General features: G+C 39.5%; 1 protein-coding gene across 1 annotated transcript in view; it reads left to right on the top strand.

The window, feature by feature from the left end:
• The window catches only part of LOC130456157 (uncharacterized protein C8orf48 homolog), a 103,016-nt gene extending 84,425 nt beyond the window's left edge, over positions 1–18,591 (top strand). Inside the window, exon 7 of the mRNA XM_056809612.1 lies at positions 759–18,591. Within this exon, the coding sequence (XP_056665590.1) occupies positions 759–764 (6 nt within the window). The 3' untranslated portion in view covers positions 765–18,591. The remainder of the gene's footprint in view (positions 1–758) is intronic.
• The last annotated feature ends 79 nt before the right edge of the window (positions 18,592–18,670 follow it).

Genomic DNA, 18,670 nt, shown 5'->3' with positions numbered 1-18,670 from the left:
ATCTTTTTCTGTTGTTTTCTCATATTTCCCCCTTCTCTTCCCCCTGCAGTTGCATGCATGCTTGCTCCTCTCATTATGTGCTGGATCTATGGTTTTGGGCTTTTCTGTCAGCCTTCACCCTTGGAGCTTAGTCAGCAAATCTCTCAGAGCAGTTTGTTGGGGAGGGGTGTTGGAGCTTGAGCTTCTCTGCCCTCTTAAGGCTTGATGAGATTAAGCCCAGATGAGTTGAACTTGCAGAGCTGGATGTGCCCTGAGGCCAAAACCTTGGGAAAGGGGACAATATGGAGTGTCTCTGCTGCTGCAACTAGGCTGCCAGCTCTGCGCTTCTTCTCCAACTGCTTCCCCATTGCCTGTGTTCGAAGCTCTGAGCCTGGCACAGCTTTGCCTACAAGGTACTCCCTCCATAGTAGCATCCTTGCCTGCCCAGAGGTTCTAGTCACCGCTAGAGCCTCAGTGCTCTAGGTGGGGGAGAGGTCCTGGGACCTTCCTTCTTTCTTCCCCTTAATCCCAAGTGTTCTTGAATTCAGGCTTTTTGGGGGTGTATGTTTTAAGTTGAGTCTATCAGGAGGGTTCCTTAGCTCTGTCCTGTTGTTAGTTTTGGTTTTCAGTCCCCTAGGAGCATTTAGTTTTTAATCAGTAAGGAAGGGTTTTTAGAGGTCTGAACTTTTGCTGCCTCTACACTGCCATCTTGACTCTGCCTCCTGTCGTTCAAAATTCTTGTGGGACTCTAATTTGTATTATTCTGCTTCTGACTCCAGATATGATCATCAGGAAGTGCTATTGAGTCAATGATCCATAATGCCAGCAGCCCTATGAGGGTGACATCTGTGAACTGGAGGTAGACTTCTGTCTTGATGGGAAGCTGAGACAGTGACTTTTTGGCATGGACTAAGGTAAGCCTCTTATAACTTGATTTCCCTAGTGTGATATTTCCTCTTGAATGGAAAAATTTCCCCACCTAACTTGATTCTAAGCCTTGCTGTGGCATTTTTGTCAATGTAATTGGATTCTTACAGGATTCTTGCCTAGAGTTGATGTCAGGCTAGAGGACCATCCTTCCCTATACTATAGTCATCTTTTATGATAACTATCTATAATCATGGTAAGCAATCAGTGGAATATATGAACATGATATTAAATCTTTATCTCATAGACAAAGGCTAGAATACATCTAAGCTACAATTTGTAAGATCTGAGCTATTCAACCTGTAATTGTAGTCCTTTACATACCCTTGAAACAACAAAGTAAATTTGGGATAGGAATAGTATTTGGGCTTGTCATATGACTGATGTTATTAATTATATATTGATACATAAGATAAGATCCTTCAAATATCTCAGAATGGTATGGGAATAATTAGACAGTGATGTTGGAATTTGTGAAATAAGGATATAATTCTACTATTTAGTGAGGTTACATCAGGAACATTTTTCTGGTCTATAAAAGAATTTCAATGTAATCTGTTATCTTAATTAAGAGTGATTAATGATCTGTCTTGGGTTACCTCAAAGAGGCATCCAATTTTACTTACATTTGTTAATTTAATATGTGACTATAAAGAGAATGTTCGGAAATAAAAGCCAATTATACAGGGGTTTGAAGAAGATCTGAAAGAGTGGTCTATGTGGCTATCTAGTTCATTTGGGCCTGGCTAGTAACTGAATATGTTTTTCTACAGATAACGCACTTAATACAATTTGGAATAATTTACCTAGTCTATTTACACACCCATCCCGAGTCTGTTGTTACAATAGGAGTAGAATATAAGCATCTTCTGTGTAAATTCATTTGGGTGACCATCAAACTTAGGCATACAATCATTTTCTTACAAAGGGTGTTGTTACCTAGGTGCTTATGTATCGGATTGAATCCTTAGCAGTATTTCTTCCTCCTAAATGAGCACTAAGGTGAATATCTAGATCTATTAAATTCCCTTCTCCCTCCATTTCCCTCCCTTTTGATACTCCCTGCCCCTCTCCCCACCCTTGGGTTTCCCCTCTCAACTTCCCTGTAGGGTAATATAGAATTCTATACAAGGTGAATAATTAGAGTAAATAATTGGAGTGAAAATTTTTGGCAAGATCAGATGACTATACACATCAAATAATTGTTACTAATGGGATACAAAGGCCTTGAGCATGTTCTTATGACAAGTTGTAAACACTGGGTTCTGAAATTTCTAATTTCTCAGCAATTATTTGAATTTCATGAATATATCGATCTTACAATTATAGGTAATAAACTAAGTTTCTTTTCTTTCTGGGACTTGAAGCCTGAGATGAAGAATGAACAAGATAAATGTCAGATACTGGAAAAGATTAAAATGTTTAATGAAAAGGACTTATTTTAAAGGTCAGATCCTCATATTCTTTTAGATTCCTCCTTCAGCCTGTTGATCAGTTGAGCAGTTTCTTTTTTTTATTTTATAGTATTTTATTTGTTCATTTCCATGCATTATTCATTAAAGACAAAGATCATTTTCTTTTCCTCCCCCCCACCCCCCGTAGCCGACACGTGATTCCACTGGGTATCACATGTGTTCTTGCTTCGAACCCATTGCCATGTTGTTAATATTTGCATTAGAGTGTTCGTTTAGAGTCTCTCCTCTGTCATGTCCCCTCAACCGCTGTAGTCAGGCAGCAGATATGGAGGATCTCCAAAGCTCTGGCCAGGCTGCCAGGTCTATGCTCCTTCTAGGCTGCCATCTTGACTTCCCCTCTAGGTTTCTGTTTTTTTCAGAAGACCCTGCTCTCTAAAGGGGGAGGGGTCTCTCTGGGCTCTGAGGGCTCCTGATGGGATTAGGTTCAGCTGGTTCTTTCAGAAGACCCTGCTCTCTAAGAGGGGAGGGGTCTCTCTGGGCTCTGAGGGCTCCTGATGGGATTAGGTTCACCTGGTTTGGGCCAAATGAGCCCTGATGCAATAAGCCTCCTCCTCCACAGTCTGTGTTGAATGCCTGGAGACTGGCCCGGGTTGTTTTCAAGGTATCCCTTCACTAGCCCTGAGGTTTTTGTTCTTTCAGAAGCTCTGAGGGCTCCTGATGGGATTAGGTTCAGGTGGTGTGGGCTGAATGATCCCAGAGCCAAAAAAAAGGAAGAAAAAAAAGCAGCAACCTCCTTCTCCACAGTCTGTGTTGAATGCCCGGAAACTGGCCCTGGTTACTTTCAAGGTAAGCTCTTCGGAGCAACCCCTTTGCCAGCCCTGAGTTTTCTGTCCTTTCAGTAGCTCTGAGGGCTCCTGATGGGACTGGGTTCAGCTGGTGCCCTAAAGCTGGGGCCTCCCTTGAGACTCAGATGGAAGGACCCAGCCAGGGGGCTACCAGCTTCCCCCTTCTCTCTCTGTTTCCCTGCTGTCTGTGTTGGGTGCCCCGGAGACTGGCTCAGGTTGCTTTCAAGGTGAGTCCTCAGAGCCCTGAGGTTCCCGCTGCTGCTGTGGGCTCAGCACTCTGGGTTGGAGGGGATAGGTCCTGGGACCTTCTTTCTGTCTACCCCTTAGATCCGAGTGATCTAGGGTTCTAGCTTTTGGGGTGTGGTACCTTTTGATCCAGGTCCAGGAGGAGGTTTCCCCAGGTCTATCCTGTTGTTGTTCGGTGGCCTAGGAGCACCCTGTTTGCGATCCGTAAGGAAGGGTTTCTGAGGTCTGAACTTTCGCTGCTTCTAAGCCACCATCTTGACCGGAAGTCGATCGGCAGTTTCTTAATCAATCATCTGGTTTGAATAAGGATAGGAGCAGCAAGGAGTAGGGAAACTCTTTTAGGGTGGAGTTTCTTAATTTGATATTTTTCATATGAATGAGATTAAGACCAGAAGGTTTGAGCTAGTTTTCACCACATGACTGAGCTTTTTTGGAAGAAATTTTAGCAGAAAAAAATTGTCTGCCCTATGTAAGACCTTCTTACCAGAAGGGACTGCTCCCAACAGCTCCTGTTCATGAATCTGTCAACTTCTCTTCCCTTTTCCCCCTCACACTATTCCCACTATGTCAAAACACCTAAGTTTCACAGTTAAAAATCCCCAGCAAAGTGTTTGTCATACCAATTAGTGATTCATTGAGGAGACCCTGTATTTCTCAAGTGAATGAAAGGGAAATGAGGAGAATTATACAATTAATACAATATGTATTAATAGCAGTTTTTAATATTCTCCTTTCTGGACAGTGTGAGCCCCTCCTTCCAGATCCCACATCCTGGTATGCCTAGCTTTAAGGCTTTTTTGCTCTTAATCAGTTTGGGCTTGGGCTAGTGGGGATTAGGGGGACTACCAAGAGTAACCAAAGTGCTCTGGTGATACTAACCAAAATGAAGTTGGAATCTTATGTATGACCAAGCCTCACCCCTCACATGACACCCCACCCCTTCCTCTCTTGAGTCCATAGAAATTTTTCTATCATTTTTCACAGTGGATGCCCATGTACTCAGGGGCATGACTGTGCCCAGATTCACATGATCTTCTTAAATTCTCAATTGAAGATGTCTTCTTCGCTTATATGTGAGTTTGATTTTAGAACCCTACAGTTAAAACTGAATAGAAAAATAAGATTCATTTCCCACAATAATACTATGTGTTTTCAGGACCATCTGAGTTGTGGTAATTCCTGTTCTAAGAACCTTCCCAGCTCTGATAATGTAGGTGTTATGGTCTAAGCTAGTCCTGTAATTATATGTCATAGGTACTTTCCTGGCTCTTTTCTCCCTTCTTTGAAGTTCTCTGCCATCTCTAACGACTCTCTCCTCTCTGGCTTTTCCCAGGTTTCACATTTTGTATTATGACAGCCCTGTTCTCAGGCTCTGAACATCTCTCACATTTGATGTTTTTTTTAATATTAATTTTATTTTATTGATTATGATTCATGTTCTTTCCCTCCCCTCCCATAGCCAATGCACAATTCCACTGGGTTTTACATGCATCATTAATTAAGACCTATTTCCATATTATTAGTATTTGCACTGGGGTGATCATTTAGAGTCTACCCAATCCTATCCCCATCGACCCATGTGATCAAGCAGTTGTTTTCCTTCTGCATTTCTGCTCCCACAGTTCTTTCTCTGGATGTGGACAACATCTTTCTCATAAGTCCTTCAGAATTGCCCTGGGTCATTGCATTGCTGCTAGTAGAGAAGTTCATTACATGTGATTGTAACACAGTGTATCAGTCTCTGTGTACAATGTTCTCCTGGTTCTGCTCATTTCATTCTGCATCACTTCTTGGAGGCCCTTTTAGTTTATTATTCCTTTTAGCACAATAGTATTCCATCACCAACATATACCACAATTTGTTCAGTCATTCCCCAATCGAAGGGCATCCCCTCATTTGCCATTTTTTTGCCACCACAAAGAGAGTGGCTGTAAATATTTTGGTACAAGTCTTTTTCCTTATTATCTCTTTTTTGAACATAGTTCCAAATTGCAATCCACAATGGATGGATCAATTCACAACTCCACCAGCAATGCATCAATGTCCCTGTTTTGTCACATCCCCTCCAACATTGATTACTTTCTTTTGCGGTCATGTTAGCCACTTGAATTTGATGTTGCAAGATGCCTCACTGTTGTGATATTATTTGTCCTACATTCCTTCCCAAATTTGGTGGTTTCTATTTGAAAATCCATTTCTACCATCTTGAGTTGGACTTTCATTCCAGTGTAGAAATTTTCTATTTTAAGTTCTACTCAACCTTCAGGATATTCCTTTGTGAACATCTCCAAGTCAACTGTTTCTAAAGAATCTCCCACCCTGCCATTGTTTTTCCAATTCTACTTAATCTATCGATATGCAAGGTTTTTGTCTTTACTAATCATTCATTTATTGAGTTTTATTATATTTAGTTATACATATTGTAAACCTCAAAATTTCTTAGACTTATAAATGTTGGAAATTTCACCATTGGGAAATTTCATACTTGAAAAATTTCCTATTGATAGTGGGTCTTGACTATTGGAATGTGAACCCCATTGGCATGGGAGGTTCCTCCTTCTCCCTTCTTAAGATTACTTTAGGACAAAAACCTTTTGCTGAACAATGGAAAGGACTTTGACCTATGCTTAAGCATAGAACAGGAATTTCTTTGAGTCATGATTGATTTTAGAATTGATACAATGGAGATACTTGGAATCAATCTTCACCCTATTCAGTCCTAACAGGATTGAGTAAGGGCTGCAGCCTAGATCAAAATTTAATTATTTCAATCTCTACCCTACTCAGGTTAACAGGATTTAGAAAGGGCTGTAGCAAAGGATCAAAGATTTAATTATTTGAAAATATGACCTTCAACAGACATGTGCAAAGCCAGAGACCTCTGGGCGGTCCTGGGTTAAGCTAGAGCCTCCCTTGGCACAGGGAAATTGATGGACAGGTGATTGGTAGATGTGAGGACTGAGGGGAGGGAACTTGGATGGGTTTCCTTAAGGATAGGGGGGTCTGAAGACTCGAGGTGGTGGTTGAGGAGTTGGTCTGAGTGGTTGGTGTGTGCTCTGAGAAGCTTGCTCTGAAGGAAGCTGAAGGTGGGGGCCTCTGAGACTGTTTCTCCATTTTGGTCACGTGAGTAATAGGGACTGATCTCTTTTCTTTGCCCCAGCTATCTAAGGGCTTGGGCCTTTTGGCCCAGCCTAAACAGAAGGGGTATTTAAGCTCTATTCCCTTCTCTCCCTTTTCTCTCTCTCTATCTCTAATTCCTTTCTTCCTCCTATTGTAATTAAACTCCATAAAAGATTGACTGCTGACTTAAGTTTTCATTTAGGAATTACATAGCTGAATTCCTTGGCGACCTTAAATTAATATATATCAGTCTTTTAAAGTGATTTCCTTGTCACAATATTTTGTAGCAATGCAATTATTTAAAATAGTGAATGTTGTCACCTTTAAAACTGGGTCTTTAATGCCTTATTTTAAAAATGTTTCCAATTCCTCATGAATAGTAGCAGTATCTGGATTAAATTGGTACATGACATTTTATTTTTCTTAGTGAATTATAATCTTCCCCCAGTTTTCATCTTTTTTAGGTAATATATATTTATCTTTCTACATCGACTATTTGGAACCCAATTTTGAAATCAGAGCATTATCATGGTACTGATAAAAAATACATTGAAACATAGGTGGAATGCCGTTCCCTAAATATATTTTGATATTGGTTTTTAAATTTACTTATTGCTCCCCAATAATTAGAACTGTGAGCACAGAAACAGAATTTCTTCCCACCAATGAAATGATGTTTTCCCAGGACCAAACATTCTCTGATAATCTTTGTTCTAAGAGTTTCCCCAGCTCTGACTGGGTGCAGTTGTATGACCCAGGCTAGTCCTGAAATTGCAGTTCATAAGGGCTCTGTGATCTCTCATACTCCAAGTGCTGTGCTTTCTCTGACATTCCCTTCTCTGTGGTTTTTTCTGGGCCTGGCATTCTGTGTTCTCATATCCCACGGAATTAGGCAATTTTAGTTCTCTGACTCTCACCATCTCTCTTTCTGTGATTTAAATCCCCTCCCACTCTCAATAATCTATGTTGGATGATGCCATCTTGCTCAGGCTCCATTCATTCTAAATCACCACCAAGTTTAGACATTCAGACATTAGACATTAGACTCTTTATCTGGTAACAGACAGCCTGGATTAAGTTCCAAACATATTCTCTTGAAAGTTCTTCCAAATTAGACATTCAATTTTCTAAAGACTCCCCTAGCTGTATAACTTTATGGTTAAAATCCCCTTCCACATCCAATCTGTGATTGATTTTTTCCTTTTTACTTACTTATTCAGTTTTAGTTTATCAAATTATATATATATATACAATATTGCTATTTGAGAGCACAAATTCTTTCTTTTTTGAAATCAGGGTATATACTTTATTTTTTCCAATGAATACTGACCACTCAATAACAATTATATTGATATATACAACAACCTTAACCTGTAAGTAATTAATGGGCTATTTATTTCCTTTTCTTTTCCTCTTTTAAAAAGTGGGAACCAGGTTAAATGCCATATATATGTTCACCTTTCATCTTTGGTATATGAGTTTCAATGAAGGGCATCAGAATTGTACTGATATCAATTATACTGAAATATATAGATATAGTAGCTTATACCCTAAATCGACTTTATTTCTGTGAATTTGCCTGCCCTTCCTCATAAGAAGCAAAACTCCTTCCTAGGGACAGTATTGTGTTTTCTCAGGATTATCTGAGCTCTGATAATCTTGTCAATTAGGAATTCTCCAAGCTCTGACTTTGAGGTTTTATGAACAAGGCCAGTCTTGAAATTGCCCTGTCAGTGCTTATATTCCTTTTTCTAAGTGCCTTCCTAATGCTGATATTCTATTTCCTCTGACTTCTCCCAGGCCTGACATTCTATGTGCTCAGATTATTTCAAATGTGATGATTTCAGTTTTGTGTCTAACCATTTCCTCCACAACTCAGGCCATTGATTCTAAATTTTATCCATGAAATTTAAGCATTCTCTGTTGGACATACTTTCTCAAGTTTCATCATCTAGACATTATGCCAACTTCCTATTCCGATAGCCTTGACTGACATCCCTTGACTGACAACTAATATCCATCCTCCAATGTGTTGTCTTGTAAGGCACCTCCAAGGTTGAACATTCTATTTTCTAAAGACTTTCCTAGCCTAGTGATTTTATGTTCAAAATCCTTTCTGTTCTTTAATATTCTACAGTATGTTTTCCTTTTCAATTATTTAATCAGTTTTATTATATTAGATGGATTGTGTTTATTGGCAATACAATACAATGATTTAAAATCACAAATTGCTCCCCTTGTGCAACCAAATGTAACAGGCCCATTCATTAACAATGATAGTAACATGTATAGCAGCTCATGAGAACATTGTATGCAATTACTTTGTCTTCCTTCCTTCCTTCCTTCCTTCCTTCCTTCCTTCCTTCCTTCCTTCCTTCCTTCCTTCCTTCCTTCCTTCCTTCCTTCCTTCCTTCCTTCCTTCCTTCCTTCTCTCCTTCTCTCCTTCTCTCCTTCTCTCCTTCTCTCTCTCTCTCTCTCTTTCTCTCTCTCCCTCTCCCTCTCTCCCTCTCCCTCTCCCTCTCCCTTTCTTCCTCCCAGGTTATGCTGGACATGAATTGTAATTCAGAGGATCACTATTGTGCTGATATGAATTATAATATAATACAATGTAAATTGCTCCTCATACTTGAAATAAACCTTTTTGGGAGTATTTATTTACTTGTCCTAGGTGCAACTCTGAGCATAGAAATAAAACTCATTCTTATCAATAATAATCTTATATTCTCAGAACCATCTGTGCTCTGATAACCTATGTTCAAAGAACCCTCCCAGTTCTGAAATCATACAATTTTTTGGCCCAAGTTTGTCTTGAAATTGCCTGTCCTTATTGTTTGTGTACTCAAATATTCTTTTTTTTTCCTAAGCACCTGTCTGCCTCAACATTCTCTTCTCTATGGTTTCTTCTGGGCCTGACATTCTGTGTGTTCACATCCCATAGAACCAGATAATTTCTTTTGTCTGCTTTTAGCTATCTCTCACTTTCTGTGAGATCTGTGATCTAAAAACCCTCCTAAGTTTGATATTCTAGATCAGATGGTGATGTCTAGCTCAGACTCCATTGATTTGAAATTACCTCCAGGCTCTCAGACATTCTACATTGGTTGTATCTTCTCAAGTCCCATGTTTTGGATACTATGTCAACTCTAATTTCTGATAGAGCCTGGATGACTGACATTCTAGCACTGAAATTCTCCATTCTAAGTTCTATCTTCTAATATATTCTCTTGAAAGTCAGATGTATTTTTCTAAAGTCCCTCCCAGTCTACTTAATTATGTTAAAAAACCTTTCCATTCTTTGATATACTGTGGATTCCTCCTCACTTTCAATTATTTAATAAGTTTTTAGCTATTAGATGGCATATTTATTACAAATACAATTATTTAAAATCACTTTGTTTCCTTGTTGAATCCTATGTATTTACCTTCTTCTTAAAAAAATAATATTAAAAATATTATTCATTAACAATAATATTAGTGTGTATAGCATCTTGACAGCACTGCAAGCAATTATTTGGGGGGGGGCTCAGTTTCTTTTTCCCCTTTTATTTGTTTAAATCTGATGAGGTATAGAATATTCAAGCTTTTACTTTGGCTATGTGATTTAGGACATAATTTTGAATCCAGAGAATCACCATTGTGCTTATTGATATTATACAGAGATAAAAGTTTTATTTAATACCATAAATATCCTTTTTCAACATTTTACAATTTTAATTTGCTTTCTACATGATTTGTATTCCTAAGCACATAAACAAGACATCTTCCCAATAATGATGTTGAGTATCTCAGGTTCATCTGACCTTTAAAATTCATTATTCTAAGAGCTCTTGTGGTTTCATGGCTAAAGCTAGCCCTGAAATATCATATTCTGAGGGCTTTCTTGGCTTTGACAACCTTTCTTCCAAGTGTCTGGCCTGCGTTGACATGCTCTTCTCCCAGGCCTTATATTTTGTGTGCTCACATTCAATGAAATAAGAAAATATCTGTTCTTGGGTTCTGAAAACTGTGTTCTATACCCTCTTACCTTTCTAGGGTCCCATCCAGTTCCCTCCAAGTTCATTCATTCTCTGTTCTACATTTTCTCTCATCTGCTATTCTGTCTTTTATATCAATTCCTGCTTTTCACACTTAGAGGACTGCTGTCCTAGCTCTGGAAGTCTATATTCTAATATTTACCAAATCTCAAGTATATTCTCTTTGAAGACACTACTATGCCAGAAATTATATATTTTTTATTTTTAATCTGCATTATTAGCATTTTCTCCATCATTTTCTTTTTTTTAAATTTTATAGTATTTTATTTGATCATTTCCATGCATTATTCATTAAAGACAAAGATCATTTTCTTTTCCTCCCCCCCACCCCCCGTAGCCGACACGTGATTCCACTGGGTATCACATATGTTCTTGCTTCGAACCCATTGCCATGTTGTTAATATTTGCATTAGAGTGTTCGTTTAGAGTCTCTCCTCTGTCATGTCCCCTCAACCGCTGTAGTCAGGCAGCAGATATGGAGGATCTCCAAAGCTCTGGCCAGGCTGCCAGGTCTATGCTCCTTCTAGGCTGCCATCTTGACTTCCCCTCTAGGTTTCTGTTTTTTTCAGAAGACCCTGCTCTCTAATGGGGGAGGGGTAGTGGCCTCTCTGGGCTCTGAGGGCTCCTGATGGGATTAGGTTCACCTGGTTTGGGCCAAATGAGCCCTGATGCAATAAGCCTCCTCCTCCACAGTCTGTGTTGAATGCCTGGAGACTGGCCCGGGTTGTTTTCAAGGTATCCCTTCACTAGCCCTGAGGTTTTTGTTCTTTCAGAAGCTCTGAGGGCTCCTGATGGGATTAGGTTCAGGTGGTGTGGGCTGAATGATCCCAGAGCCAAAAAAAAGGAAGAAAAAAAAGCAGCAACCTCCTTCTCCACAGTCTGTGTTGAATGCCCGGAAACTGGCCCTGGTTACTTTCAAGGTAAGCTCTTCGGAGCAACCCCTTTGCCAGCCCTGAGTTTTCTGTCCTTTCAGTAGCTCTGAGGGCTCCTGATGGGACTGGGTTCAGCTGGTGCCCTAAAGCTGGGGCCTCCCTTGAGACTCAGATGGAAGGACCCAGCCAGGGGGCTACCAGCTTCCCCCTTCTCTCTCTGTTTCCCTGCTGTCTGTGTTGGGTGCCCCGGAGACTGGCTCAGGTTGCTTTCAAGGTGAGTCCTCAGAGCCCTGAGGTTCCCGCTGCTGCTGTGGGCTCAGCACTCTGGGTTGGAGGGGATAGGTCCTGGGACCTTCTTTCTGTCTACCCCTTAGATCCGAGTGATCTAGGGTTCTAGCTTTTGGGGGGCCGTACCTTTTGGTTCAGGTCCAGGAGGAGGTTTCCCCAGGTCTATCCTGTTGTTCAGCTTGAATTTCGGTGGCGTAGGAGCACTCTGTTTGTGATCAGTAAGGAAGGATTTCCGAGGTCTGAACTTTCGCTGCTTCTAAGCCGCCATCTTGACCAGAAGTCCGGAAAAAAAAGAGAAATTATATTTTCTAAAGATTCTTCTAGCCCTTTCTCTTTTTTTGGGTCAAAGTCCTATTTTCCTCTCATATTCTATGATTTAAATTTTTTCACTTATTCAATTTTGTATATAAAATGATATATGTACTAGCAATTAAATTATTTAAGATCACAATTTTTCCCACTGTGAATCCTGTATATTTCCCTCAATATTTTCCATAACACATCAAGAAAAACAGTGCAATGTGCAAAGAGTGGGGGGCAAATAGATGAAAATGTGAAGTATAGGAAAAGCAACTGACCTACAAAATAGATGGAGGGAGAATTCCAGAATCACTGGACTATCTGACAAACACAATTAACCAAAGAGCCTTGATATGTGATTTCAAAAAGTTTTAGAGAACTATGTCCAGATAGCTTGTAACCAAAGGGCAAAGTCACAATTAAAAGTATCATCAGTCACCTCTGAAAAGAAACCCCCAAAGGAGAAATGCCAGGAATATCCTAGCCAGAACCTCAAGCTCCCAGATCAAGGAGAAGGACTTGAAAGCAGGTAGCAAACAGTAATTCCAATATTGTGGAGCCACAGTAAGGTATCCTCCTCTAATAGTATATTGGATTGCCAGCTCTGAAATTCCCTTCTCTCTGGCTTCTCCTGGGCCTGACATTCTGCATAGTCAGATCCCAGGAAATTGGACACTTTCAGTTTTCTGGCTCTCACCATCTCAGCTCTTTCTATGATTTAAATCCTCTCCCAAATTGGATAGTCAAGGTGAAAGTGTGATCCTGCTCAGGGCCCATCTCTCCTCAATTGCCTCATAGCTAAGCCATTCTCTGTTGACCCTACCTTCTCAAATCTCATAGACTGGACACTCTGCCATCTTCCTATTCTGATAGTGATTGGACTGACATCCCATTATAGGTTTTCTTCATGCTATGCTTTTACCATGTTCTCTGGGAGGGCACCTCCCAGTGAGACACTCAGTCTCCTAAAGACTCTTCCAGGAAAAATTTTGTTTGGCTTTTTTGGTGGTTTCAGTTTCTAAAATCTATTGATATTCCAAAGGCAGATTTTAGGAAGGAAACATTTTCATATTGTCAACATGGAAATATAGAAGTCCTCAGTTTACTTAGTTTAAAGGTAGAAACCCCAGGCTTTGGCCTTGTCATAGGAGAGTTTCCCCCTGAGGGAGGGTCCCACTTCACCAGGCAATAGACATCCGCTTCAGCTTTGGCGCAGTAGGTAGCATATCAGTCTCACAAGCTGAAGGTCCCAAGTTCGATCCTCTGTAAGGAGGGTGTGATATACTGGGAGAGGCTTCTGGAGACAAAAGAGCTACTTGGTGGGTTTTACCTCCCCACCTGAAGTGGGTGTCTATTGTCTGGTGAAGTGGGACCCTCCCTCAGGGGGAAACTCTCCTGTGACAAGGTCAAAACCTGGGGTTTCTACCTTTAAACTAAGTTAACTGGGGATTTCTATATTTCCATGCTGACAATATCATAAAATATTTCATAAGGACTGTTTCTCTAACATTAATAATTCTTTTTTTAGGACAGAATATTGCATGTTCTGTGATAACTTTATGATCATCTTTGAGATATAACCCTTCTACTCATGTTCTTATTTATCATCTTTATAACAATAGAAATTTATTTTTATATTAATTTTACTGAGGTGCTTTGCCATTCATCATCTTATTTGATTCTCTGACAACTGTGCAAAGAATCACTTTTTAAATTTTTTTCAATTTTCCAAGGCAATAAAATGGAAAGATAATTTTTAATATTAGTTTTTTGTCTTAACTTTGAGTACCACATTCCCACCCCCAGTCTTCCCCAGAATGGTAAGCATTCTGATACAGAATTTACTTGAGCAATCCCTGTAGAGTTATTTGATGTTCAAAACCTTTTGTCCACTTGTATTCTCTGGTTTTGTTCCCTTAAACTTCTTTTGGCATTCATAGTATGTTTAACAACATCTGCTCCTTAGAAATACAATAATGCAAATTCAGAAATGGCTTGCTTTTGAAACTTGTGTACTTACATGGTTTTTAAGGTACAACAACCTTTTCTGTGGGAAATGCTGTATTTTATTACATTTTTAACAGTTATTCTTGTTCTTTTCATGGTTTTCTTTTGTCATTCAAACTAGTCTTGATATATACAACATTGCATATTGGGGGCAGAATGAAGGTGGCAGGGCAAAAGGCCACAACAAAAGCCAAACCTCCACAAAATCTCTCCCACAAGAGCATCACAGGAAATACTGAATTCGTTTTTGAGTAGTAAACTCAGGAAAATGTCTCAAGGATTCCTTTTTCAAGCACAAGGAATTTTATGAGGAGGCAGGAGAGGCTTGCAGACCCCAGAATGGAGCTGGCTCTTGGCATGGTGGATGTGGATGGCCCCTAAAGATGCTAGCATCAGGCAGGCAGCAGGCAAGAAGCAGCTGGGAGGCGCAGTGGTAGTAAAGGCAGCAGCGGCACCAGTGCCATGGATAGAAAAGGGATTGCAAGGAGATCGCTTATTTATCCCAGGGCACAGGGTCAGGTGCTAAGTGGTAGCTCTGTTGTCCATTATGAAATTCACAGTCGTAGTTCCAAGATGAAGAGGAGTGTTAGTAGTCAGGATGGAGCATGTGCTCTATCTGAAGAAAGACCAGAGCCATGATCAGTAGGCTGGTGGTCAGACCTCTACGGGGTGGAGACCACTTTGGAGGCACCAGAAACCTTAGAGGAACCACAGATTGATGTGTGAAAGGAAAAGGATGTAATAGACAGAAGCTCAGGCCAGTCATCCCCTTTTACTGGAGAACAGAGCCCAAATGTAACATAAAATCCAAAGTAAAGAAGTGGGTAAGAAAATGAAGGAACTCAAAAAAGAAACAGATGATACAAAGCTACTATGCTGACAGGGAAGCTTACAATGTCAACTCAGAAATCAACAATTTAGTAAAAACTAGAGCAGTATCAGAAAAATTGGGAAAAGAATTGAAAAATGGGTGCAAAATTGATGGCCAGACAATTAATAGATTAGTAAAATACTAATGAAAATAACCCCATATATATCAAAATTGTATAAAGTTACAGAAACTCAGTGAACATATTAAATCCTGAAAAATTAGAATTGGAAAAGTAGGAGCCAATGAGCCTATGACACATTAAGAAAAAGAGGTTATCAATGTGCAAAGAGTGAAAAAATAGATTGAAATGTGAAGTTTAGGAAAAGTAATTGGCCTTCAAAATAGGTGGAGGAGGGAGAATCCCAGAATCATTGGACTACCTGATGTCAAATAGTCTTGACATGTGATTTCCAAAAGTTATAAAGAATCATGTCCAGGTAGCTTGTAACCAAATGATAAAATCACAATTAAAAGAGTCCCAATGTTACCTCAGAAAACTAATCCCAAAGAAAAACTCCAAAGAATATTCTAACAACTACCCCCAAGCTCCTAGGTCATGCAGAAAAGACTAAAAGCAAGTAGCAAACAGTAATTCCAATACTGTTGAGCTAGCAACAGTGAGGATCACACAAGCCTTCTCCCATACCATTTTACAGGATTGCTAGCTCCAAAATTCCCTTCTCTTTGGCTTCTGCTAGGCCTGGCATTCTGTGTGCTCAGATCCCAAGGAATTAGACACTTTCACTTCTCTAGCTTTCATCATCTCACCCATTTCTGTGATCTAACTCTCCTCCCAAGTTGGATAATTTATCTTAGAGGGTGCCATTGTGCTCCGGGCCATCTATTCTAAATTACTTCCAAGGGTGCTCTCATTTGACCATAGCTTTTCAAGACTCGTAGTCTGGATAGTATGTCAGTTCCCTCTTGTGATAGAGCCTAGACTGACATGCCCACATGGAAATTCTCCATGCTAAGCTGTTTCCATGCCCTTTCATGTTCTCTTGAAAGACATCTCCAAGTTAGACATTTGATTTTCTCAAGACTGTCCAGCAGTTTTTTTTGTTTCAGTTTTTTTGTTGCTTTGAATTTCCAGATGTTTTGATATTCGAAAGGCAAATTTTAGGATAAAATGTTTTCACATTCTACCATATGTCATCAGGATCTTTTTCAGACAGTAATAGTTCTATTTTAGGGCAATGATTTGACCTCTGCTAGTATCATGATCATCTTTGCAACAGAAACACTTCTATCACATTATCTACCACATTATCATCATCTTCACGGCAATAGAAGCTCATTTTGATATCCAGATTTCTAGAAGTACTTTACCATCCATTGTCTTATTTGCTTCTCTGTCAATTGTGTAGAGGATCATTTTTGTCATTCTTCATTTTGCTCCTATTATTACATGTAAAGTTGATATTTAAACATTAGTTGCTTTGTTTTAATTTTTGTGTTCCTAGTTGTCCCTGTCACTTCCTTGCTAGAACGGTAAGCATTCTGATAGAGATTTTACATGTATAATCATAGTATAGTTGTTTGATATTCAAAAGGCTTTTATCCTTTGATATTCTGTTTTCCTTTTTACTTGTTTTGTAAATCTTAGTATAAGAATTATCATAGATTTCTTAGAAATTCAAATATTCAAAATCAGAAATGGCTTCACTTTTGAGGCTTCTACTTACAGGATATTTTTCTATAGGTGTAGCCTATTATTTCACCGTAATGATAGCAGGTAAAACAACCTTTCTTGTGGAAAACAGTACATTTGATTACATTTTTAATAGTTATTATTTTTTCACATCCTATTCTCTGACATTCAGATTAGGCATTTCTATTTGGAGATCTGAGGCAAGATGGTAGAGTGAAATGTCATAACAGCCAAACCTCCTCCACAATCTCTCCTTCAAAAGAATAACAAAAAATCTCATATCAATTTGTGAGCAGGATAGCCAGGGAAAGATCAGAATGATTCATTTTTTAAGTACAAGGCAGCTGAGAAAGATAAAAAGAGACTTCCACATACGCTGGTGGAGCTTGATCTTGGCATTGTGGAAGTGGCAGGCACCTGAAGTATGCCAACAGGCAGCAGCAGTGAGAGCAGCAGTGGTGGTGCGCAGCACCAGTCCCAGGGATAGAAAAGGGGGCTTCCAAGTGAACTGCTATTCTGTCCCTGGGTGTAGTGTCAGGTGCTAATGGTTAGATCTGTCATCCATTACTCAGATTCAGGGGTGCAGTTCCAAAATGTAGAAGAGTGGCTGTAGTCTGGAGGGAGCACGTGCCCTATCTGAGAAAGGACCAGAGACAATATCATCAGCCTAGTGACCAGACCTCTACCACGAGGTCATCATATTGGAGGCACCAGAAATCTACAGAAATCAAAATTGAGTTGTGAAAGCAAAAGGGTACACCACTGGAGAGCAGAGCCCAACTGTAATATAAGGTCTAAAGTAAGTGAGAAAAATGAATAAACTGAAAAAGAACCTGATGATACAAAGCTACTATGGGGACATGGAAGCTAAGGACACCAACTTAGAAATTGGCAATATTTTAAAAAACTGGCAGAAAAATTGGGAAAAGAATTGAAAAGTGGGCACAAAATTGGCAAATAGAGAATGAACAGCTTAGTCAAATAGTGGGGCCCCAAAGCCTACAGAAAATATCCCCTTAGATGTCAGAATTCAAGAAATGTTAAAAGGTACAGAATCTGCTCAGTGAAAAAATTTCATCCTGAAAAACTAGAATTGGACAAATGGGAGCTAATGAATCCATGACACATCAAGAAAAACAGTGCAATATGCAAAGAGTGGGGGAAAAATAGATGAAAATGTGAAGTATAGGAAAAACAACTGACCTACAAAATAGATGGAGGGAGAATTTCAGAATCATTGCATTACCTGACAATCCCAATTAACCAAAGAGCCTTGACATGTGATTTCAAAAAGTTTTTAGAGAATCATTTCCAGATAGCTTGTAACCAAAGGGCAAAATCACAATTGAAAGTATAATCTGGTCACCTTTGAAAAGAAATCGGAGAAATGCTAGGAATATCCTAGCCACAACCCTAAGCTTCCAGATCAAGGAGAAGGACTTGCAAGAAAGTAGCAAACAGCAGTTTCGGTATTGTGGAGCTACAGTGAGAATCATACAAAATATCTCCTCTAATATTATATAGGATTGCCAGTTCTGAAATTCCTTTCTCTCTGGCTTCTCCTGAGCCTGATATTCCATGCCCTCAGATCCCATGGAATTAGATCTGTTAATATTTCAAAGGCAGATTTATTTCATAAGTACCATTTATTTAATATTATATATTCTTTTTTAGTACAGAGTATGGTGTGACCTGTGATAATTTCATGATCATCTTCAAGATATGCCCACTTCTACTCATGCCATTATGTTATCATCATCTTTAAAACAATAGAAGCTTATTTTGATATCAAGTTTTACAGGGGGCAGCTGGGTAGCTCAGTGGATTGAGAGCCAGGCCTGGAGGTCCTAGGTTCAAATCTGGCCTCAGTCACTTCCCAGATGCATGACCCTGGGCAAGTCACTTAACCCCCATTGCCTAGCCCTTACCACTCTTCTGCCTTGGAACCAATACACAGTATTGATTCCAAGATGGAAGTTAAGGGTTTTTTAAAAAAAAGTTTTACAAAGGTGATTTGCTGTCTATTATTTTATTTGATTTTCCAACAACTGTTCAAAGAATCACTTTTAAAAAAAAATCATTTCCCCCATGATTACATATAGACAATTGTAATAT

This window comes from Monodelphis domestica, chromosome X (genome assembly GCF_027887165.1).
Source record: "Monodelphis domestica isolate mMonDom1 chromosome X, mMonDom1.pri, whole genome shotgun sequence".
Taxonomy (NCBI): Eukaryota; Metazoa; Chordata; class Mammalia; order Didelphimorphia; family Didelphidae; genus Monodelphis; species Monodelphis domestica.
The sequence above is the reverse complement of the archived record's forward strand: the minus strand, read 5'-3'. Positions and strand labels throughout refer to the sequence as shown.